At 36.3% G+C, this 25,003-nt stretch overlaps 1 protein-coding gene across 4 annotated transcripts in view; it reads right to left on the bottom strand.

Moving 5' to 3' along the window:
* Positions 1–25,003, bottom strand: part of AdamTS-A (ADAM metallopeptidase with thrombospondin type 1 motif A) — a 712,259-nt gene that overhangs the window by 53,440 nt on the left and 633,816 nt on the right. For 2 of the 4 annotated variants that reach the window (XM_067124502.1, XM_067124501.1), the window contains exons 11-22: positions 24,425–24,675; positions 23,738–23,920; positions 22,119–22,292; positions 19,852–20,021; positions 18,676–18,802; positions 18,325–18,476; positions 17,520–17,687; positions 17,050–17,208; positions 12,225–12,671; positions 10,034–10,402; positions 9,355–9,504; positions 7,691–7,900 (exon numbers count right to left, since the gene is read on the bottom strand). In XM_067124502.1, coding sequence (XP_066980603.1) covers positions 7,691–7,900; positions 9,355–9,504; positions 10,034–10,402; positions 12,225–12,671; positions 17,050–17,208; positions 17,520–17,687; positions 18,325–18,476; positions 18,676–18,802; positions 19,852–20,021; positions 22,119–22,292; positions 23,738–23,920; positions 24,425–24,675 — 2,560 coding nt within the window. The remainder of the gene's footprint in view (positions 1–7,690; positions 7,901–9,354; positions 9,505–10,033; positions 10,403–12,224; positions 12,672–17,049; positions 17,209–17,519; positions 17,688–18,324; positions 18,477–18,675; positions 18,803–19,851; positions 20,022–22,118; positions 22,293–23,737; positions 23,921–24,424; positions 24,676–25,003) is intronic. The other 2 variants (XM_067124504.1, XM_067124503.1) reach the window with 1 other exon arrangement.

Below are 25,003 nucleotides of genomic sequence, written 5' to 3' on the forward strand. Positions count from 1 at the left end.
TTTTTTTTTCAGCCATAAACTTGAATTTTCAACTTAGAGGCAACTTTTTTACACCAAATTGAACCTTGAAGTACTGTACCCTCTTTACGACTGTCTTAAAAAAATTAATACACTGCATAAGTTTATTAATAACTAGTGAATATTTACAATTACTGTAACTACAGTAGTTTTATGCTGTTTACCAGTTTTTTATTTTTATTAAATATTTTCTATACAACTCAATCTATATAATTGAAACCACTTACAAATTACTTATTATTATGAAAACAAAAAAACTGAAGTGTCTGTACATTAAAATATTCCTCCAAATATGCGTCTAATAACAATTACAGTACAAAGTGTAATTAAACATTAACTTTTGAATAACGATTTTTAAACTGCAATTAGATGAATACTTGGTGAAATTTTTAATGAATAGTTTAAATTTTTATATTGATAATAATAAGTAAATTCTAATTGTTAACAATGATACAGAATGAGTCCAAATAATTATAATAATTAAATAGAGAAATTGAAATTAACAAAAAAATTTTAATGCTCGTTATTCACTAAGTTATCAGAAATAATGAAGTATTGCTTTATTTATTATGACAGTCGTAAAGAGGATACATGTAAAACACAAAAATAACAGAGCGTAATGCTTTGCGTGTAACGTGTATACGCACCATTTAAAGAGCAATAACAACCGTGCATGGCTGGATGGAGTAGGCAACAAGGCTGTGATTGGCCCATTTGCGCTCTCACCCTACAAACCCTCCATAACTCACACCTCCCCTCAGTAGTGGTGTAGCGGTGGCTTCCCACTAAAGTGACCCAAGACATGGCCACGTCGTGCTGCACTGGAATTTTACTCGTGTTCGAGGCAGAAATGACTAGGGTTAGAGTTGGCAAACATACAAATGCAGACTGGAACATGAAAATATAAGTATTGAATGACGTTTTTAGGCAATAACACAATTTTGGCCATGTGTGGCATTTTGACGTTCTCTTCTGACGCCTCATGTTATGTATTCACTTTTTGTTACATAAAATGTTTTCCTTTATCCTGTTCTAGTAATATTTGTATTATGAGAATAGTGCCCTGTTATTCATTAGAAAATGGAGTTTTGCTACTTTTCTAAAATGTTGTGTGGCTTTCAATATAGAGTGGCATATTTGGATCCAGTACAGTACACTGATTAGTTTTCCTACTTTTCTAAAGTGTTGTCTGGATTTCAATGCAGAGTAGTATTTTTGGATCCAGAGCACTGATTTGTCCCTTCTTTTATGAGTAATTACTCTTTCCAGTAATCATTATTTTATTAGTTTTAGCATCTCAAAGATCAAAATCAATATTATTTTAGCTGCTTTCTTTAAGATCTTTTATGATATTTTGGGTGTCTTCTAAAACTTTATAAAGCCTCATTTTGATTTGAAGCTGAATGCTATTACATTTCTCTTGGAGTACTGTAGTTGTATTCTATATATTTTCTATATTGGCTAGTAATATGAGAGCTAAATATCTTAGCTGTGGTCAGGTTAATCTACCTATTAATATGACATTTTTTATTATTTGAATTGACGCTGGCATTTGGGAAACCTTTATTTTTTAGGACTTTGCTAGGAGGCATTTTCTTTGATCAAGTATCACTCTTTGGACACAATTACAGTAAACCCCCAGTATTCGCGTTCTTATGATTCACAGACTCACATATTCGCAGATTTCTCAGTGGAACGTATCTAACCATTATTCGTGGAAAATTCGCCCATTTGCAGTATTTTTCAGTGAGAAATATTCACTAATTACTGTATTTTCATATCATTTTCATGACTAAATGCTCTTTTTGTGCGAAAACTATCAAAACAATTCATGTATAAGCATTTTTAGAGAGTTTTTCTTGTGTTTAAACTATCAAAATAGGCAGTTCTAAGTGTTTTTAGAGAGGTTTTAAGTATTCGTGGATTTTAGCTATTCGCGGGGGGAGGATGCAGTACGCATCCCCCACAAATACGGGGAGTTTGCTGTAAAACATTTAGGACTGGTGCAGGTTATCTGCCATATGCTTATTAGACCTACAAATTGCCCAAACCTCTCTACTACAGTATAACATTTCTTATATGTATTATGAAGTTTATAGCAAGGCTTCCAGTGTACAGTAGTGGTTTTGATACCAGTGGACATGTAAAGTCACCAATCAACGTGTTTTCTATGGTGAACCTCCTGTTTTCTATGGTGCCTTTCCCATGAACTTAGGTCACGCTAAATATCCATATTTTATCTATGTAAAATTGTATCTGTTACTTATTCATTTGTGCCCGTTTATGTTGTACATGTGTCAGAACATTATTGTGTCCATGCCTGTAATTTTATTTTACATGTTATTTGTATTTACCTGTCCTGTTTCGCATTAAGAACAATTGACCTCGGGTCACCTGTATCCTATTGTATGTCTGTATGACGTCCGCATGTCACTTTATAAGCGGCCTACTCTCTCAATAAAATGGCAGTACATGTCCTCCTGCCCTCTTCTTTAGCACCTCTCACAGTGGTGACCCCGGAGTGGTTCCCGGAGCCATTAGTGGACCCATAAGGCGACCTAGTTTTGGCTCCATGAACTGCCCACGCCCCTAACGGACTAAACACGGTGCTTTAACGGAGCGTTCAGGCGTACTGACTCTCGTCAGCAGATCACCGTCGTCATTAGCGGACCCACACGGCGCGCCCCAAGCGCGTATTGACGCGAGTGTAACCCACTCCAAGTGAGAGTGCAGACGCAGACATTCCCTCCCATGTACAATCAACCGTGAACTTCGCGGACTCTGATGTTTCCCTTGCGCAAAACCCGCTCGCAAGGCTCGCACGCTCCTCCACACCAGTACCCACTCCTTGTGTGCTACCCATCCTGATGGACCAAGCCATGTCTGCCCTCGCCATAAAGCTGCCTCCCTTCACGCACAGCAACCCGTCACCATGACTCTACAGGGTCAAGGGGCAGTTCAGGCTGGCGGGACTTTCCAATGAAGTGTTGCAGGCAGACGCCGTGATAAATGCCCTCCCGGAAGAGGTCTACAGGAAGATCGCCACATGGGTGTCTGCTGCTGGTCCCGCCACCTACCAAAAGCTGAAGGCCTCTCTCGTTGAGACCTGCTCCCTGCCCATCTCCGAGAGGGCTGCCTGCGCCCTTGACCTTGCCAACAACACCCGCCACGACCAGAACCTCCGGGAGACATGGAATGTGATCCAGGACCTCCTCATCCTACCCGGGACGGACGACAGCGGCAGGCAGTCAGAGATAAGCCTGTCGAGGGAGATCTTCCTCTGTCAGCTCCTCCCGGAGGTTCATACCCAGATCCTCGAGCCTTATACACTGCCGCTCGACGACCTCATCAGGACGGCGCAGCAGCTATCGGACTCTGCGAGGGCAGTGAAGCGAGCATCCACGACCGCACACCCCATCAGCTCCCTCCAGCTGGAGGAGGACGTGGAGGAGGAGATAAGTGCCGTCACCAGGAGGCGGCCAACACATCATCAGAGGAAGAAACCACCGGGGCTGTGCTACTACCATCAGCGGTACAGCAAAGTTGCCTGGAACTGCCAACCCCCCTACTCTTTCGCCCATCCAAAAAACGGAGGAGGCGGCGGCCAACAGCACAGGCCGCCATGGCAGCAGAGGAACCCAGGAGCCCAGAACCAGTAGGTTTTTACGTCCGCGACACCATCTCCGGCAGGATGATGCTGGTCGACACTGGGGCAGTACGATCAGTCTTCCCGCCATCCAGAGAGGACCACAAACGCCCGCCAGATCCGGCTGCCTCCCTAACGGGTGCCAACAGGTCCCCCATCCTCTCCTACGGCACCAAACTCCTGTTGATCTCCATCCTTGGCCGGAGGTACAACTGGAAGTTCATAGTCGCGGATGTGAGGACCCCACTGCTGGGCGCGGATTTCCTCGCCCACTTTTGCCTGGCGGTCGACGTCGGTCGCAAGCGCCTGTTGGACACCGACTCCTGCCAGTCCCTCCCTCTGGCGACAGGACCCAGCGTGCCCACCATCTACTCCGTCGCTCCACACCAGTACGCCCAGCTGCTGAAGGAGTTCCCCGACGTCTTCAAGCCCAAACTGCATCAGGTGCCTGGGACCCCGGCCAAGCACGGAATCTACCACCACATTAAAACAAGGGACACCCCAACGCACGCAAAGTTTCAAAGGCTCCCCCCTCGGCAGCTTCAGGAGGCCAAGGATGTGTTCGCCGAGATGGAGCGTATGGGCATATGCAGGAAGGCCTCCAGCCCATGGGCATCCCCCCTCCAAATGGTGCAGAAACCAGACGGCTCCTGGAGACCCTACGACGACTACAGGCGGCTCAACCTCGCAACGGAACCAGATCACTACCCCTTCTAAACATGCCAGATCTCACGGCCTCTTTTCACGGGGCCAAAATATTTTCTAAATTAGATTTGTTGAAGTCCACTTTCAGGTACCAGTAGCTCCAGAGGACATCCCCAAAACCGCCATCATCACGCCCTTCGGATCCTACGTCTTCGCCTTCTCGACATTCGACCTGAGAAATGCAGGGGCAACCTTCCAGAGACTGATGGACAGCATCCTGGGGGACCTGAACTTCTGTGTCTGTTATGTAGATGACATTCTGATTTTTTCCAGATCCCACAAAGAACACCTGCAGCACATCCGGAAAGTCCTGCAGCGCCTGCAGGAGAATGGCCTTGTCGTCAGGTTCGATAAGTGCACCTTCGGCATTGAAAAAATCGACTTTCTGGGCCACGAGATATCCCTGGGGGGCGTCCGTCCACTTGCATTGAAGGTAGCAGCCGTTGCCAGGTTCCCCACCCCTACCTCCATCAAGGCCGTACAGGAATTCCTTGGGATGGTCAACTACTACAGGAGATTCATCCTCGGGGTCGCTCACACCATGGCCCCCCTGACAGAGATCCTGAAGGGCCACCCGAAGACCTTAGTGTGGGGCCCCGACCAGCAGCGGGCCTTCTCCCTGACAAAGGCCACCCTCGCCGAGGCAATCGCCTTGGCCCACCAGGACCCCAACGCCCCCCTCCAGCTGACAATGGACGCCAGCAACACCACCTGTGGGGCAGTCCTGGAGCAGGTCGTCGCCGGAGCGCCCCAGCCTATCGCCTTCTTCAGTAGGAAGTTCAGCCCCGCCAAGTCCCGCTACAGCACCTTCGACAGGGAACTCTGCGCAGTGTATCGGGTGGTACGTCACTTCAAGTTCCTCTTGGAGGGCACGCCCTTCACAATCTGGACGGACCACCAGCCGCTGGTCCATGCCTTCACAAAGCAGCTGACACCGCGGAGCCACGGCACTCTCCAGCGCCCCAGCAGATACCTGCTTTAATCAGACGTTACCTACGCCTTTGGGGGGGGGAGTATCGTAAAGTCCCCGCTCAACGGGTTTTCTATGGTGAACCTCCCGTTTTCTACGGTGCCTTTCCCATGAACTTAGGTCATGCTAAATAGCCATATTTTATCTATGTAAAATTGTATCTGTTACTTATTCATTTGTGCCTGTTTACATTGTACATGTGTCAGAACATTATTTTTTCCATTCCTGCAATTTTATTTTACATGTTATTTGTATTTACCTGTCCTGTTTCACATTAAGAACAATTGGCCCCGGGTCACCTGTATCCTACTGTATGTCTTTGCATGACGTCCGCACGTCGATTTATAAGCGGCCTGCTCTCTCAATAAAATAGCAGTACATGTCCTCCTGCTCTCTTCTTTAGCACCTCTCACAGACATACTAGGCAAAGACTTTACTTTTTTGTGATAGATTTTAGGAATTGTATCTTTGAAATTGAGAATGTTTTATTATAATCTTTGTAATGGGGATTTTTGGTATCTCATGGTCATAATGACATGGTTTCATAACCTTCAAGAACCCAATGATGTCAAATGTCACCACGTAAATTTCATCAATTGCCGACGTCAAATGATATCAGTAGAACATACAAATAAAATAGCAAACCATAAATACTTTGATGTCATATAGCATTGGTATGACATCTGGAATGTTTTGAGATGGTTGAATTCTGTCTTCCATGCAAGCAAGGGCTGTTCAAAGGGAATTTTTTTTTATAAAAGTCCAAAAATCATAAAAGTTTTTGCCAATTTTCCGTTTCTTTACAAATTTTTATAAGCAGTAACTGATACAAATAGCAAAAATATATTTATTAATGGAAAGAAAATTTATTGAACTTTTTCATAAAGCAAAAAGAATTTACAAATTTCCAATATTTTTTTAATATTTACAAATAATGAAGAATTTTCAGTTCTTGGCTAATTTCACTGCACCATTCTAAACATATAATTGCGGTTTCAAAATGACACCAAAGCCAGCATTCAATTTTTACAGCAAGTAATACATGAAAACTGTCTCTAAGCTTGTAAGCAGAAAATTGGAAAGGAGTGTTTTACGATATGAGTTTGGAACACCTCAGAAATCTTAAAGCACTAAACTTACTGATTCCGTTAATACATGTAAAGTATATGAGATATATGACATTACTGCCATTGCTTGGATGTAATTAGTGGATGTAATTAAGTACAGTATGTCTTTATTTCATACTCTCACAATAAGGATATTGATTTATTTAATATTTTGAAAAAAAAATATACTAGTACTCTGAAAACATTTCTCCATTTGGACATAAAGTTGAATGTTTTCTAAAATTAAGGATTGTATTCTCTGAGTTTCAAGAACAAATAATAACAACCATTTTTCACTTCAAAATAACCATAAAATATGAGTTGGCAGAGCTCTTAAGCCTCTTGTTTCTTCTTCATCTATATATTGTCATATTTGTATTTTTATGTAGTGATACTGGACTTTATTTGTTTGGAAGGGGTACTGTATATAAATTTACAATCCTTGCCACTATTGGCTTTTCATTATTTTAGTACATCTAGTTAAATGAAACGTTGGTTAAATAAATTAGTCCAGGAATGATGCTCAGTTTCTAGAAGGGGTTCTCAAAGGACAGAACAGTACTGCTACTTTTTTTTGTAAATAGCTGCAAAGAGCCATCTGGATATACATTCATCCCTTTCTGTTAAGATCAGAGTCCACTAGAACATATCTGCTATTTGAATTCTGCATGTAAGGAAAAATGACATCCAACCTTAGCCTCTTCATTGTTCTAAGAACTGCCAAATTCATGATCCAAGTCTTAATGAATTCATTACCTAAAGATCAATCCAAAAAGTGCAAATGAAGAAATGGAAGATAAAAGAGAGAGAGCCCTTGCTAAATCAGTTGGAGCAAATACCCAAATATGATACTGATAATCAGATTTAAGTATTTAAGTAGTTGTTCTCTGATGGACCCTCTCACAACAATGCGATAAAAAACTGGAGGGAAAGGAATGGAATGGCTGATATGGATTTTTATGATCCTTAATTAGTAACAATACGACCTTGCACCCGGGTTCTATTTCTCATTTTATTTCTATTTTTTAATCGTCTATTATTATTATTATTATTATTATTATTATTATTATTATTATTATTATTATTATTATTATTACTATTATTATTATTACTATTATTATTACTGTTGTTGTTTTTGACGTTGTTGCTTCTATTATTGTTATCATTATCTGGTTTAAGTTTAGGAGGTTTCTGTTTCAACTTATTGTCATGATTTGAATGTAGCTGCTGTCTAGGATACTTTACCGGAGACCAGTCTCCTGTTTTCCACTTATATCGTTGACGGCGTCCACGTCTTTTGCTGTTGTTGCCGCAAGGAACTTTGCATGTACGGATATGTGTTGGCTTGTCAGCGGCATGGCAATGGTCTTCATCCAGCTGTGGTCCGTTTGGGTCCCGACAGGCAACAAGACGTTCCTGTTTTCCTCTGCCACAACGCCTGCGTCGTGTGCGACACTGAAAAATAAAATTAACAGAGTGAAATCAAAGTCTTTTTCTCTTCCCTTTAGTCCTGCAAGAAATAAGAATTTTTTTCACACATATACTTTTTTTAAAAGTTACTCTTATTACAAAAAATCTGGCTTTTGGCCCATGGAACTTGAATTTTGGCATAAAGTTTCCAAGACTTTATAGAGAAGAAAATGATTTGCCCAAGATAATGTTTCTAAAATCAAACTCCTGTGCATGTTATCAGGTTCCAGTTTCCATCTGTTGGATCTAGTTGATTACTGCTTAAGGTATATGGATTCCTGTAGTCTATATTATTTATGCCTGGGAGTATTTGCTGGGAACAATTCCAACTATATGCACATTTTTTCAGTTTTTTGATAACTAATAATCATCATCATCATTATAATCCTAAAAATTACAAACTCTTACCAGTCTGTTATCTTTCATATTTTCCTTTCTAAAGGAGAAATGACCTTAGAGTAAGTGTCCCTTCTTAATTCATACTGTAGTTATTTGTTATCTATTATATCTGGATGATTACAGAAGACACTAGATAAATAAGGTACAGTGTTCACATTCAAATATTGTGAAACTTACCTGAAAGGTTGAATTTAATTTTCTGTACCTGAATCTACTGCATCAAATTTAATGGAAATGAATTAAGGGGTCCAGGATGGATAAAATGCCTACTTAGCAAAAAAAGGGAACCCAACATCTAAGTTTGCCCATGGCCACCACAGACCTTAACCCAGCACAGCTATGCAAACTCCAAACCAACCTCCTGCTATATCTCAATCCTCAGTTTTGTTGCTGGGGAGCATTTTACATTAAAATGTGAAGCATCTCTCAAGCATACACATGCTCTGTGTTCTGTAAGCCACTGATAGCCTTTTATATTTTGCAATAGCTTCTTTTGTATATTTAGCAAGTAAATATCCTTTGTGCTTCCTTTGTTCTTTGGCATAAAAATTTAATTTTACCATCCCATAAGCAGTAGGTCTGACAAGAAGTATTGCTCAGCTTTCAGAAGGAACATACTGTTCAATCTCTCTCTTGTACCGATTTGACTTTGGATTAACATTCCCTTATTCTTTGCACCTTAGTCCAGATACAAATAACTGTCTGTGAAGCCCCTCTAACTTCTCCTAGATTTAATTAATATGAATTTTTCTTATATATTCCAAGACTACAAATGCTCTGTTACAAGCTGAAAAGAATACATCTCAGACAAGATAGATGCAGGTCAGGATGGAAGCTAATCAGTCTGTTACAGTTCTCCAGGTAAAATTCTTGGGGCCTGGAGTCACAGTTACTAAAGGCATTCAATTACTAAAGACCTTTCATTTTTACATCTGTCCTTGCCTTTCCCAAAGATGCTGAATGTTAAAAAACTACTGTTACCCTAAAGTAAAAGGTAAATTTTTTCCTTTCATGATTAAAAAGGCAATTCAGTAACTTACATGCCCCCAATCTCCTGTAGTCCACTCTGCACAAAGGTGAGTGTTGCAAGCCATTCTGTCAACTGGTCTATCCTCAGGACGGCAAAGTTCCTTTGATCCAAAACAAACCACTTGACGAAATTTTTCACCTACCCCACAGTCACGAGAACACTGTTGGTAAACATTGAATATATAAATAGAAATCATGTTTATAAGCTAACTGACCTGATGAATCCTTTTGGCTGCAAATTTTACAATTTTAGAATGCATAATAAACAAAAGGATTCTCTGTAAAATTCTTTCAAAACATTTTTACTCAACATGTAACTACAAGAATATATACTCATAATCATCTGCAATGAAGCATACTGTATGTAACAATCTGTGTTCTTGAAGCAAAGACGTTCACATCATAGACAAATTTAAATGGATTACAGATTTTGCTTACAAACCCCAAAAATTACTAAAGTGCATTTGCAACAGTCATTAAAAGTACTTGATTGTAAACTATGCCAACATAATGGCCAACCTCAAGTCTTTGAGTAAGGACTACAGTATATAAATACGTATCAGAAAACTGGAAAATCTTCTTTAAATGATCGAATATTATGATTGTCAGAGTATTAATCACTTTACCATGACCACTGATGCAAACACATTAAATATTTTCATTATAAGCATTTTTGTTAAATATGCTTACTGCAGTCCATCCTCCAGTCTGCCAATTAGTTGGGTGGAGATGCGGGACAATATCAGGATCATACTGCTGAACTTCATTATTAAATTCCTCCTCACTGCTCTGATGCTGAGAATGACTGGGGGAATTTCTGTTTCTAGTAATACTGTAGCCTTCAGTCTGGAGTCTACTTGTGCTCACTCTGTTGTCCATAAAATCATCTCTACTTAAACGTTCCCTTTCATCGAGGCTCATTGGAAGATTGTTCGGGATGTCATTTGCTTCTCGCTGGCTATCAACACCTGCTGTCCATGGAGTCTTTGAACGTTCAGGATACTGGGGATGGTTCCAGTCACTTCCCAAGGTAAGAGTAGTCTTATGCTGCTTTCCACCCTGAATGATCATTATTGTAATTAAATAGGAATATTTTCACTGGAAATATAAAACTACATTTATGAAATACAGTACACCTATCATTAACATTTTAATTTTCAGTACACTATTCCCTCTACTGTTTGAAATAATGAATTGTAACCTCTGATGTCCAAACCTAACCAAGTGATTCAATTAAAAGATACCACCTTTTACATGACATGATTATTAAGCAAAAACAATACTGTAATACAAAATTTACTTTAAGAGTTACACTAACTTAGATATAAGGGGCTGCATCAATGATATTTTCTTTGGTCAGATTTCAAACGAATTTAATAGGGAAAAACTATCTCAAATAATTCAGTATATAGTATATACCACATTGAATTATTTTTTCAAATAAAAGCCCAGTCAATCCAGAAAAATTCTGAAGTAGATGCAATCATTGGCATTAAGTTCTCATACTAACATTATGTAATCAATGAGCTAGCATATTTTGGAAGTTTTGGTAAATTATGAACGAAGCACACAACTGTTACAATAAAAACCAAGCACAGGTTTCATGTTGGAATAACTTAAGAAATCCAGTTAGTTGTCAGTAATTACTACTATCATCATCCTCATCATTACTTTCACATTTCTGTACAGAAATAGCTTCACTAAAGAAAAATTTCCTACAGCATTCAATATAGTAATTATTTTATGACAAATGCATGAACCTGCAATGGATACGCTTGTGTCTGAATGTATCATAATTAAGTTAAAATTTTTAAACTTTCAAATGGCTGAAAACAGAGCGTAAGAGATTTCTATGAAAAAAAATTAAGAATCATGGCTCACTGAAAATGCTCAATTATCATAGTTTTTTTTTTTTCACATATAGTACACTCAAAGACTACAATTAATTTTTTACAGTATTAGGAAAAATCAAAATTGCTTTAAAGTAAAAATTAGATCTCTGTTCAAGGAATATTTTTACAGCATACTCTCTCCTGTTTTTGCCTCTCAGTACTTGAATTTTGACACAGCTGTACCTAAAATATGCTCAAGAGTGACAAAGAATAAATTATTGTCTATAAATAACTTATAGCTGTACATATACAACTTGAATTTAAACTGCTGATTATAACTGGCTGGAACACTATAAATAAGGCTATCTTAGCAGCTTTGTCAAATATAAAAATAAAATAAAACTGATAAATTCTATAAAATTTAACACTTAAATATTTGTCTTTCTACAATCAACTTCAAAAGAAAAAAATCTAAATAAATAAAAAATTGGAGTCTAGTATTTCAAATGACAGTGATTTTATTAATTGGTAACAAACAAGTAGTTACTTGAACAGATGTATAGGGAATCTTTATTTTTTGGGGGGTTAACCTTCACATTAAACCGGTGCATAAAAGTCTGACGGTATAAAAATTAAAATAGCAAAGTGCTGTAGGCAGACTCTAGCTTTCTTGTAGTAGAGTACCATTACTCCAAGATTCAATATCTCATTGTCAACATAGGTAGAATACTTATAAATAAGTAAAAAAAGCATACACTATCTCAAAATTGCTACATACATATATACATTCCATCAATAAAGGCATAACTTTCTATAGTCCTTTCATGTTCTTCTAAGATTCGGAGATCTAAATAAAGTCATTAATTGTTAGAGGCCTCACTACAATTTGTATAATTACCACACCAAGGCTACTGACACCTAGTAAAAGCAAGCATGCAAGACAGAGGAACCTTTTAAGACTGTTAATGGCATGCAGAGATTAAATACTATAAAAAGAAAATTCAATTATGGTAGTTCACAAAGACCAGTCAAGATAAAATGAAGATTACCTTGAGTACTGGAGACCTATTAACGTGTGAAGAAGAAACAGATGACGGGACATGTGTTAGTGTAGGAGATGATGTAGTGTGTGTGGTAATGGATGATGCTGTAGTTGTTGGGGTGGTGGTGGGTTTAGGGGTAGTAGTGGTTGTGGATGTGGTTGTAGTTGTGGTGGTGGTTGGGCAAGGGACACTGCAAGGGGCAAACTCTGAAGGTTTGGTGTGGGCGTCACAGCTACTCATTGGAAGACCGCTTTCTGGGGAACCGCAATACACATGGCGTCTTTTCACGCCAGTGCCACAGTTTGGAGTGTCGATATCCGTTTCTCTATCTCCACCTCCTCCTCCTCCTCCTCCTACAGTCCACGTATCAATTGCTTCTTCTAGTCTGGTTATATCCTGGTCTCTGTGATCTTCAAGACTAGGACCACTTCCATGCTGGCTGTCCAGCTCACACTGGAGAAAGTTATATAATCACTTACTTGTTTACTTGAAATCAGCCATTCAATTTCAAGAGCTTTAGTTATTTTCATAAACTGGGGGAGCAGGGAAATTATATAAATGAAGTAGGTGGAAACATGACTGGTGAGACTATAAAAAAAACAGCAAGTTACTGATGATGTGTTAGACAAATCCTATATTTAGAGACGACATAAATTCCAAAAAACCTAAAGCTATCCAAATTATTTTTGAAGTAAACAAAAGAATGCATCAACTACATTACTGAGAAATATACAATAATCTGTTCAGAGCAGATGAAGCTCTAAATATGACATCAACACTACAGTATAGGAAATGCTCTGTTATTATGTATATTGTAAACTGCAGCACATCTATGGGATCTTATATAAGAAACATTTTTTAGCTATTCTACTTTCTTTTAACTGCCTTCCCAATAAAAAAAAATTAAAAACAAGCCCCCAAAAACAAAGCAATAGGGCTTTGAATTTTATACAATGTACATTACTCATTTTCAACATAACCCACCAATCTAACAAACCAAATATAAAGTAACGCAACAGCTTGATAAATTATCGAGCTACACTCATGATAATAATACCCAGTATATGATAATGGAACCGAAATCACTAAATGGTTATCCAGTACAACATTTTTGTTACAGTATACCTTTAACACTAAAGGTCATAATGAGAGTGAATATGCAAGCAATGAAAACAGATGAATAATAATGTGAAGAGACATACTGAAAGGCAAGGTGCTCAGCAACCTAGACAAGTACAGTAATGAAGTTGAACATAAAAAGTAAATTTGTTAGGTATTTTTTTTTGAATAACTATTGTGTGTTAATACTGTACAGTAAATTACTTGTATCTACAAGTTTATGATTGTAGTAATGCATGTAAAATGGTTCACAAACCAAAAAATGCAGGACTGTGTTATGACAAGAGCCATCTATATCATTTGTACTAAAATGCAGGTTTTTACTAGTGGTAACAATCCGTGTGTGATTAGATGTAGAATATAAAATGAAAGTGTTTACAGTTAAATAATCACTTGGTTCATTCACAGACATGAAACCTAATAATTAAACACATATGAACAACAGTAAATAATGGGCAAGATATATTTGTAAGACTTTCTCATACATTCATAAAAGAAAAACAAATACAGTAGTGTCAATTGGGACTTAGCAGCCCAACCTAACATGATATATACTAATAAACATGCAAAGCAAAATGACATAATTTATCAATTAATATCAAGTTACATTTGCAGGACTTATATACATTTGCATAAGTGCAAAAATATTCAAATAATTTCAACTACTGTATAAATAAAGGAACAGAAGGATAAATAAACAGTATGCAGCAACAAAGCCAAAATTCATTGTACCTTAATATCAGAAATAAATCTTTCATTTCCTGAATTTTGGATCTGAGCCCGTAATTTGCCTTAAGTGCCAGTGGTTTATCCACTGAACTACTATAGTGCCCTTTTCTGCCCTGGCTCTATCAGCACTGATAAATGTCTGGCGTTTAATCTATAACTCACAGGTTGAAAGTCATATGGGGTATAAAACTTAATACAAAAATAAGATATAAAATCAATTCAAGATTACTGGCTCAGTTTTTGTAACATGGGTACTTCCACAGAAAAAACAAAACAACAGACCCTGCAACATTTATACCTCAACTAACAAATCAATTGCTTCATATACCTACACAGAAGGTTCATAAGCAGCCGTAGGAAACTTTACGCAATGTTATCCACCTCTATCTGGATATTACAGCCCTTCCTTTCCAATACCTCCTAAGCACCATCTATCCTATCCAGCTATTTCTAGGTCTTCCCCTTCTCTTCCTACTGCTGAATTATACATTATTTTCATCAACTTATCTTTCATTCTTGTCATGTGACCAAACCTCAAAATACTTGGATTCCTTCTTTCACTCAATACAAAACATTCTACCATTTCTACATATCATTAATTTTCATAATAACATCAATTCTTCTTATGCTACATATTGTGTATGAACTATTCATGTCAACAACTTCATTATATTTTTATTTGCTATCAACTTGCCCGCCTTATTTTCCAAAGAGACCAGAAGTGCCTTACCAATTTTTTGCACACATCATGCAACTTATACAAATCAACTGCTCCATTATTCAGCCATCTAATCTTATTCACTCTGGGAAATCTGCCATTTCTATTTTGTATTTAAGTCACCTGCAACAACCACCCACTCTTGTTCTCCAAAGCCAGCCTGTCACAGGTTCAGACTCTAAAACAAACATTCACCCTAATTCTTTTCCATTCTAGGAATGTATATTCAATATCCTAAATTTTTCTTGTCACACTTGTCCATGCAGCCATTGAACTAACACAATTGAATTCTTTCACCAATTCCACAGTCTTCTTGCATTGTATGCTTTCACCAGTTTTCTAGCTCTACATACAGTATTTCAGCCAAATTAGACCTAATCTTTCTTAGTACTGTACTTAACAACTTTTTAATTTAGATTCATTAAGTGCCAAAATATCCAGCATTTTCTCCTTAAACAATCATGTTTATTTCTTCTTTTCTGAAGTACATCTACATAAATAATTTCTCAAATTCTTTGTGATATTGTACAATAAAAGTATGTGGTTGCACATTCCATATACTGTACTGTATATATATATAGGTACTGTATATGGTGCACATACCATCATCATAAATCACCTCCAATGCTGTGTTCTGCAAAGGGCCTCTGTGAAATTTGGGCACTAATGTCTTTCCAGTACTAGAACTTACACATACTCAAATCATCTCCAGATCCTTTCTCACAGTTCACATCTAAGTAGATTTGGGTCTTCCATCTCTTCTGGTACCCATAACATACTATTCTTCCTCAAAATGTACAAAGGACATGGCTAAGCCACATCCATCTCCCTTTCATCACTGCACCGTCTACATATAGAACTCCCACAATTGCCCTTAAGTTATCAATTCTAACTCTCTCCTGCCACCTGACTTCAACTATTCTTCGTTAAACTTTATCCTCAAACTGACAAAATCATTTAGAAATTGCTTCATTGCCAAACCAAGATCTATTTCCATATAGTAATAAAGATTTTACTTACTTCTGTGTAATCTTACTTCATATGCAATTTCAATCTATCCTATTTCCAAATCTTATTCTACCTGTCCATTGTTTAAATTGACTTTGTAAGTCTTTCACTGAATTCCTACTGAAAAGAGGTACTGGATATGGCTACGTTATTCTCTATCATTTCCCCTCCACAAAACATGTAAATTTGGACTTAAATTTTTTTAACTTTTCTTTTTAACATACTGTACATAGAACAGAACAGAGAATTAACTTTAAAGACTAATTCAAAAGCCAGATCAGATTTTATGAAACTAAATTATAGAAAATAAAATCAACCAAGAAATTTCTTGTTAAAATTTTCTAAATTAAGGTAAACCTAAATATCACCTTCTCATAAATAACAAGTAAATCAATGAATGGCTTAGGGGAGTAATCATGGGCCAAATGTCAAGGCTTAACAAAGTTTAGTATCATAATTTTCAGGAATATTGCAGAGCAGAAGAAGATTTGAAGTTAATTTTTCTTTGCAATTTTTGGCACAACTATGCAATGAGTGTATGTACTTGGGTATTAACCATGGAAATATGCTTTACAACTAATGAGAAAAATAATCATTAAAAATTAAGACACCTGTTCATCAATTCAGCATAACCCTTGTGTTTTCCAATACTTCTCAAGCAACAAATTTTAGGAATCATGAACATAATATCCAAAGAAACATATTTACAATAATATATGCACACTAACTAAAATGCTAAAAGCTTAGCTTAATCAGGTATACTCCTATGATTTGAGAACATCAATCATCAATCCTCCTTTTACTGTACACCTAACACTGACACCTGTGACCCTAAACAATGTACAAGAGATATAAAATGCTTATTAAAACAATTAAGGACTACTGTAAGATCTATTATGTGCTGGGATTTTGTAATGATATTTATTTTCATTTTCAACATCAAACTTCTTTTGTGGAACAAGGGGTCTGTGTTGCCACAGTTGTCATTCTCCATTTACTTTCATGTACAGAGTTTGTAAATGCACTTTGATGTATGTATATAATTATCACACACTAATAAAACTACTAAATTAAAACACCATTGTTTACTCTGAAAATGTCTTAAAAACTACATTTTATATGCACAGTTCTGTATACAGTAGTATGGCACATCTATTTTGGTATTCATCTTGAATAATATTTTTATCAACCTAATACCAGTTAAAGTAAGAAGAGTGAATTAAAATGAGCAACATTAGAAAATATAAAAGCACTTACACCAGGCATCCACTGTTCAGCATACCAACAGGAGCAATTGCGTATGAAACTTGGTTTATCCAGTTCTCTGCACTCCCATTTTTGTAGAGGTCTTTCTCGAAGCTGACAAGCATAAGGCCTTTGTTGGATTCCTTCAGTCTCATCTGCTTCGCAGGAACACTACAAAGACAAATATTTTTTTTAACAATGAAAATCATTATGATGTGAATTTGAACTAAAGCTTCATGGCAAAATACTTATTAAAATTTCATGTAACTTAACAAATGTAGACATGTAACACTATAATGATTAAAAACAAAACATTAGCAAAACTCTTTGGTTTTTGAGTCAACCTTAATTTAAAAAAAAAGAGATTTGTTTTGACAAAATGAAGAGCTAAGACCTGTACCATTATAAATTCTGACTTGTAATAAAAGCCGAATCTTAAAATGGGGTTTGAAAAAAAATACTGTACAAGCATCAGGACAAACCGGAGACCAATCAAAGTATTTCCATGATGGACACTCTTCACGAGGGCATTCTTCATGGGTATACTGTCGATCTTTGGCACAACGCTCTTCATCAACTTTATTCCCAAGACTTGAAACACATCCTGTTACTTCACGCCGCCTCATGCACTGCTCACCATTAAGTTCACACTGTAAAATCACAACAATTGGGAAAAATTCAATCACAGTTATGTATACTAATCCCACAACTGATGTATGACTGACTGACTATGCTGTATCATAAACTCTAATGAATACCTAAATAAACATTTAAAGGCATTATTTGATATAAAACTTTACTTAAATACACCAATCAGAAACAATTTGGTAAAGTAAATAACTACAATGGTTCCAGAAGGAAAAATGAGGATGAGAAATATTTGGCACTGTACATGAAAAAGTAAACATGGAGGGTTCCTACAGTAAGGATAATGCCTAAGTATAATTACAGTATATAGTAATGTATTAATATTTCAAGAAAGAGCTTATACTGAAGAATAAAGTTATTTTCTGTTCAAAGCATTAAACAATTTAAAAGATTACTTAATTACACTCAACTTGAGATAAGGAAATAAATGTAGCAATCCTTAAAACAGCAAACCTATCAAACTGTTCCCAGTATAGTAGTACCTTCTGCATAGTATCTTATCACTGCATTTACGTTTCCTTAATCAGGTACTGTGTTGCCTTTGACTAGTCATATAATGACCAGAGGAAAGAACTATTTCTAACAGCATAAATTGTAACAGTTTTTCACTACACTTATATTTCTTTTATCAAATCTTACCTTTGACCAATCACTGTAAGACCAATGAACTGGGCACGTATGGGCACAAGATTCTTGCAGAGGTGCAGGTTTCTGGTCAGAAGGACATAAGTCATCTCTAACTTTGGTACCACTGTCTGCTCTTACACAATAAGGTGTCCTCTGTCTCTTTCCTGTGTATATAATGATGCACGAAAGTGTGATAAACAAAAGAACAAACAGATACACAATTCATCAAACAAAAAATTCTGAATATTCCAATCTACTTTTGTGCACATATAACATCTTACTGATTTACTACAGTTCCCAATTCTACTTGTTAAAAAACATGCATAAAGAGATAGTAGAAACTACACTGGAAATTTAACTTACCAATGCATGGTTCTGAGCAGTTGCTTAAATCACCCAGTCTCCAATAATAATTGGGATTGGAATACATTGTAGACTTTGTGAAACTATACACTATGTTTGGAGGATTGAGGTCGCCCACTGAAAGCAACTGAGAAAAGAAAAAAAAACATGAATCAGATATGAGTTCAATATTTATTCCGTGAATTATTACATGTCTATTAAGACATTTGCATGTGGCATTATCTTACGAGTTGTCACCACAAACTCCACATTTTTGGAAATCCAAAAGTCTTTAGCTTCTTCAATACGACTTTCTTTTATAGTACAGTACTTAGCTCAAAAAATGGATTCATCAGATATAACACACTAAAAGCTAAACATATTTTCTCTTTTTATCAAGGCCCAGTTATTTAATTACTGAGAGTTAACTGTCTTCTACTTGTTAACCTCATATCCTTTTACTAATATGACGAGCCATGAAGTACTGCAGTTGCAGTTACAATGTGCTTGCCTGGCTAGCCTAGGCAAGGCTAGGCCATGTGATCTAGTTTGAAAATATATACATTATTAAAAGGCCATTATATGGTGTGCATGGTGAGGAGCCTTTACAATGAATATTTAAGAAAACCTGTAGTTTTACTCTGACAGCTTGGTCTGAGCTGAGCTAGGCTTGCTAGATTTTGTGTCCTTGGCCTTTTGAATCTTCTAATGAGGATGAAGAATCACATTAAGTCAGGTAGGGGGTTGAGGAGTCTAAGGAAGGCCACTTAATCCATGGTGAGCCAATGTGGGGAAACTGCATCCAATAAAAGATTGGTAAGAAATGGTTAGGATACTTGCAGTTTATTATTTTTTACCTCATTTCAATAGATAATGGACCCAAATGTGCTCCTTAATTAACCATGCTCTCCCCTGAGATTGTATGAAAAAGAAATGGCACCACTAACGTGAATGAGGTTCAAAATTAGTCAAATCCATCATATAACTTGATGATGTTAGAAGTCAGTTATGGCAGCCTGTTAATGTATAAAAATCATGTGAATTCTGAATATCTGAAATACTTAAAATTATCTCCTATTACAGCAGTTTAAAGAACAGCTTTACTAGAGTTAAGGGGCACATATTTTAAAATCACAAAATATTCAAATCACAAAATAAAAGTGAAAAGAACTCCATGCTACAGACTCACTGTCACACCTGAACTAAGAGCTTTTTCTTCATTGGCTTTGTTGAATTAATACGCTCCGTGATAGCATTTGAGCCGGTGTATTCAAGCATAGTACCGCCAAATTCAATGAGTTTTGGGAAAGGTGTCACTATCCAGTGTCCATTCAGCAAATATTCACCTGTCTCCAGATCAACTAGGGCTGAAAAAAAAATACGTTGCAATATTATGTAATTTAAAGAGTTTGATATAAAAACTGACAGTTATTACAGATGCAAAAAGAAAACAGTGTTTTCTAAATTAAGCCATTTTCCTTAAAAACGAAGGTGGCTTTATGGGAAAACACAAACTATTGTCATTGCTTGTGTCATCCTTTTAACCACAAGCAATCACACAGATTCATTTCCGTGCCAGCAGACTATGGTAGACGAATTAGTGGAGGAGTAGTAACCTAAATGTTGTATATCAGCTTTAGCGGTATTTTTACTTTCCTCAAATGACCCTGACTTTCAGGTGGCATCACCAATCAACAAAAGTAAAATTGCCATATGTTAAATGGGTTTATCGGTAAATCTTACTATTGCAAGATTATCATAACCAAACCTGTTCATGTGGTACTTTTAGTTTTCTGTACAAGAAAACTATTGAGAAGGCTTTGTCTGTCCGTCCGCACTTTATTCTGTCCGCTTTTTTCTCCGCACTTTTTCTGTCTGCCCTCAGATCTTAAAAACTACACAGGCTAGTGGGCTGCAAATTGGTATGTTGATCATTCACCCTCCAATCATCAAACATACAAAATTGCCCTCTGGCCTCAATAGTTTATATTTTATCACAGTTAAAGTTAGCCATAATCGTGCTTCTGGCAACAATATAGGATAGGCCACCACTGGACTGTGGTTAAAGTTTCATGGGCCGTGGCTCATACAGCATTAAACCGAGACCACCAAAAGGCAGATCTATTTTTGGTGGCCTTGATTATATAAGCTGTGTCGGCTGTACAGAAAACACGGTTGCGCAGAAGAAGCTTCGGTGCATTTTTAGCTTGTTTACTAATGGAAACAATGTGCAACGTGTTTTCATGTTTTGAGAATAAAATTTTTTCTTATTATCTGTGCTGTGTATATTAAGTTTATTCTAATTTTTTTTTTCGTTCTGTTTGGAATGTCAGGTTTGTGTGGTGTTTTTACAAAGTGTAGCTGTGCATGAAATATCATTCTGTGTATCTGATATTTCCTATTGTGGTGGTTTTCTCTCGGTTGAGATTAAACAGAATTGCTGCATAAGCCTACATCCAATACCATCAATATCTTCAAATGCTTAACCAGCTGTAGCCTCATCCAATTGCACTGAGACACTGCAGGCTAAGAAAAATTCTGACGAAACATGGCTGAGCAGTTTATACCTTATACAGAAAAGTTTACTAAATATTACAATGAATGAACTTAGAAAACAATACAAGATTATTTTTACAATAAATAAACAGAAAAAGCTACAAAAACCGATGAGCTCAACCAGCCGAAGCCAGGAAACTTCAATCCACTGAGGAAGTAGAATGTGGCAGGGCACCAATTCCAACAAAGCCCACAACTCGACTTTTTCTCTTTCCTTTTTCCAAAACTTTGATTGTTAACACTGTGATACGTCTCTCCAAGATCCGGGTATCTTCAACGCTAGGATATATGGTATTTAGAAGAGACAAAACTGAGAAAATCCAGTGGGCTACGAAACAAATTTTAATCATACACAAGAACAGGAACATCAGTTACAAAACACACAAGCTATGTCTGATGTATGCAGACTTCGACTTGGATCAGGCAGTAGTTTAGAGCCAGTTTTAATGTACAATCATTGCTACATACATACATAGTACTTAGTTTGCAAGTTTTTTTTTTTTTACATAAAGTAAAAGAGTACAAAAGAAGAAAAGTGAAAAGATAACGAGAGTGAAGTCAATAATGAACAACTACAACAACAATGAACAACTACAAGAGGTGCAAGTAGCACAGACACACGCATGTATATGCAGGTATGTACATATAAAATATATATATATATATATATATATATATATATATATATATATATATATATATATATATATATATATATATATATATATATATATATATATATATATATATATATATATATTATATATATATATTATATATGTATATATGTATATATATACATGTGTATATATATATATATATATACACATGTGTGTATATATGTAGAAATACAGAGTGTAGAAATATAGAGGCTGTGTGTCTCAGTGTACTGATCAATGCAAACTTACCTAGGTAGTTGTCATCATTGGGTCTATCATGGTAAGACCTCTGAGTAATGTCTATTCTGGCAGCTCCTTCTGGTATCACTGTAATATCAGAGTACCCATAACGACGAGGATTAGTTACTGATCCTTCTGTTACATGGCAAGTAGAGTTGTCTCCTTTGCATACACCACAATTATCTAAAAGACAAAAAATTAAATCACTTTTAAAAACTTTCTAAAACGCTTGTTAATATTAAAGAACATTGCATATAATTTAAACGAACGCACAGAAATGAATCAATTGTGAACCACTTCCAAATCAGTAGCAAATAGTATATTTTTTAAGTTTCTACATACAAAGCCATTAATCACACACACACACACACTGCCTATTTGTAGACTAAATGTTCTTTAGTTCATTAGAATTTTGTCTGGCAAACATAAGAAAGTAGTTCCAATACTTATGCACCATTTGGATCCTCGGGGTATCTCTTTCAATAAGCTCAATTTTTGTAAGCACTGTGTGCGAGATAGGAAGACACCTTGTATTGGGGGAATCGCATTCATTATATATTTAATGGATGTGTACAAAAAACTAACTTTCATATTGTATGTATATATATATGTATATATATATATATATATATATATATATATATATATATATATATATATATATATATATATATATATATATATATATATATATATATATATATATATATATATATATATATATATAAAATTATGTGTCACTCTACTCTGCCTATTGCCTTATGGTCCAGTGGGTGTGCACCTCAACGCTGATGGGACACATCCATAAATATTATTATCTCCAAGGAAAAAGGACCTGTGGATCACATTACGTGACCTGTGGCCTCGGAACATAAAATGTTCTTAAGAACTTTCTCCAAGGGTATGACGTTAAAAGAGTATACCATTTTGTAAAGCTCTTCGCCTCTCAGAATATTAGCTATGCATTTAGTGAACGATTAAAAAAAATCTAGTAGCGTAAGGTTTACAATTCCTATTTTGTTTGGACTGCAATTTGTAGGTTACATAATATAAGTTAAAAATCGTCCTTGTTTTAACACTTCTTTAAAAAAAAAAACCGTCATGTCAAAACTGACATCTTGAAAGAGCTTTCTTGTGTAAAACAATCTTTTTTGAAAAGTGACTCCTAGTGTGAATGCTGGTCTTCGTAGGAAAACAAAAGGAAATTGAATAAATTCTGTGCTACTGACATAACTATACAGTTAGTAAAACCACATCCAGTTTTAGTAACAATGGAAACTTCTGCTGTAACATCTTATGTTAAGAAACTCAGTGTTTTTTTTTTTTTTTTTTTTGAGAAAAAGAACATAACTTAATTTTTTTGGATAAACGAAGTATCATGCATTATTTGACGGACTGCGATTGAAAACCTGCTGTACATACCTGAACGAAAAGTTTAGTAAGATATAAATACTGTACTTTAGGAATTATTATCAATTGTATTTTTTTTAGATAAATGTTCTGTGTGTACTTTCACAATGACATATATTTATCGCTGCTATACCTAGTGTTACAGCAACGACATTTATTTACTGCTGGCATACCTAGCGTTACAGCATAAGTCACATTCACTCATAAATACTACTAACCGGCCTTTGCAGTAGAATTAAGAACATAATCACAACCAGCAATGTGGCAAACGCCATTAACACATATGTCGTACGTGTCCGGACCACATGGAGTTCCATCTTCAACCTTCTCTCTTAGCTGAAAATATTTCCGGCTGCTGTTGTAGACTTGGCAAAAGAGCTTGCAACTGTCCTCTCGGCGAACTTAAAGGAAAATAGGAAAGCAGGCAAACTGATGTTAGATTATTATCTTATTAAATTTCCTTCATATGCCTCTGATCATTATGCTATGTGCATTTTCTTCAAAATAGCAATCTTAACAGATAAAAACAGCTTTTTTTTTTAAATGTTCAGTAGTCTAAGAAGAAAGAAGCTGAACGGTTTACTATTTAATCTATATTTTATCATTTAAGTGATCTGAACTTTTCAAGATGAAGGCATTTATATAATATTATATAGTACAATCACTCTAGGACTTCAACTTTTAAAATGACTAAAGTGCTAATGGTCGAAGACCTGATTTTATTTGGTCTCTGATTCTTTCAGACCCAACAAAAACACAACTGACGGCTATCTCCTAAAATGTGAAAATACATTACCAACATTCCAAGAAATGTTTACTTTAGACCCCGCTTCTTCCTGATTATACAAGAAAAGACTGAGGCAACTTAAAAAGTTAAACTTCTAAAATTCAGAACCTGAACTTACTCCCAGCATATTTGGGTATCCACTTCACATCATCAGGTATGTCCGGAAGACCAAAAGTCTTGTTGTTGTAGACTTGACATTGTTGCGTGCGGAAGTCAATTGAGCCAGTTGAGCACGCCCTTAGTTTACAAGACTCATACTTGACTCTTTCGCCTGTACAGTACCGTCCACCATACTTTGGGGCAGGGGTATTACATAGCCGCTCTGATCGACGAACTCCAACGCCACAGGTGCGTGAACATGTACTCCACCTGTTTGAAAAAAAAAAATATACACACACACACACACACACACACATATATATATATATATATATATATATATATATATATATATATATATATATATATATATATATATATATATATATATATATATACAGTATATATAAAGGAGAGATTCAAAATGATCGTGTAAGCTCTAAACTCCGAGATTAAGAACTTAAGTTATGAAGAAGCCCAATTTTTTTCAATACTTTTTTTTTTTGGTTTTCTCTGGCAATGGTAGAAAGAAATAACACTGTTATTTTAAAATTGTGCAAAGATCAGATCATGTTAAATAAGACCTACAAAGTATGAA

The sequence above is a fragment of the Macrobrachium rosenbergii genome, chromosome 22, assembly GCF_040412425.1.
Source record: "Macrobrachium rosenbergii isolate ZJJX-2024 chromosome 22, ASM4041242v1, whole genome shotgun sequence".
In the NCBI taxonomy this organism is placed as follows: domain Eukaryota; kingdom Metazoa; phylum Arthropoda; class Malacostraca; order Decapoda; family Palaemonidae; genus Macrobrachium; species Macrobrachium rosenbergii.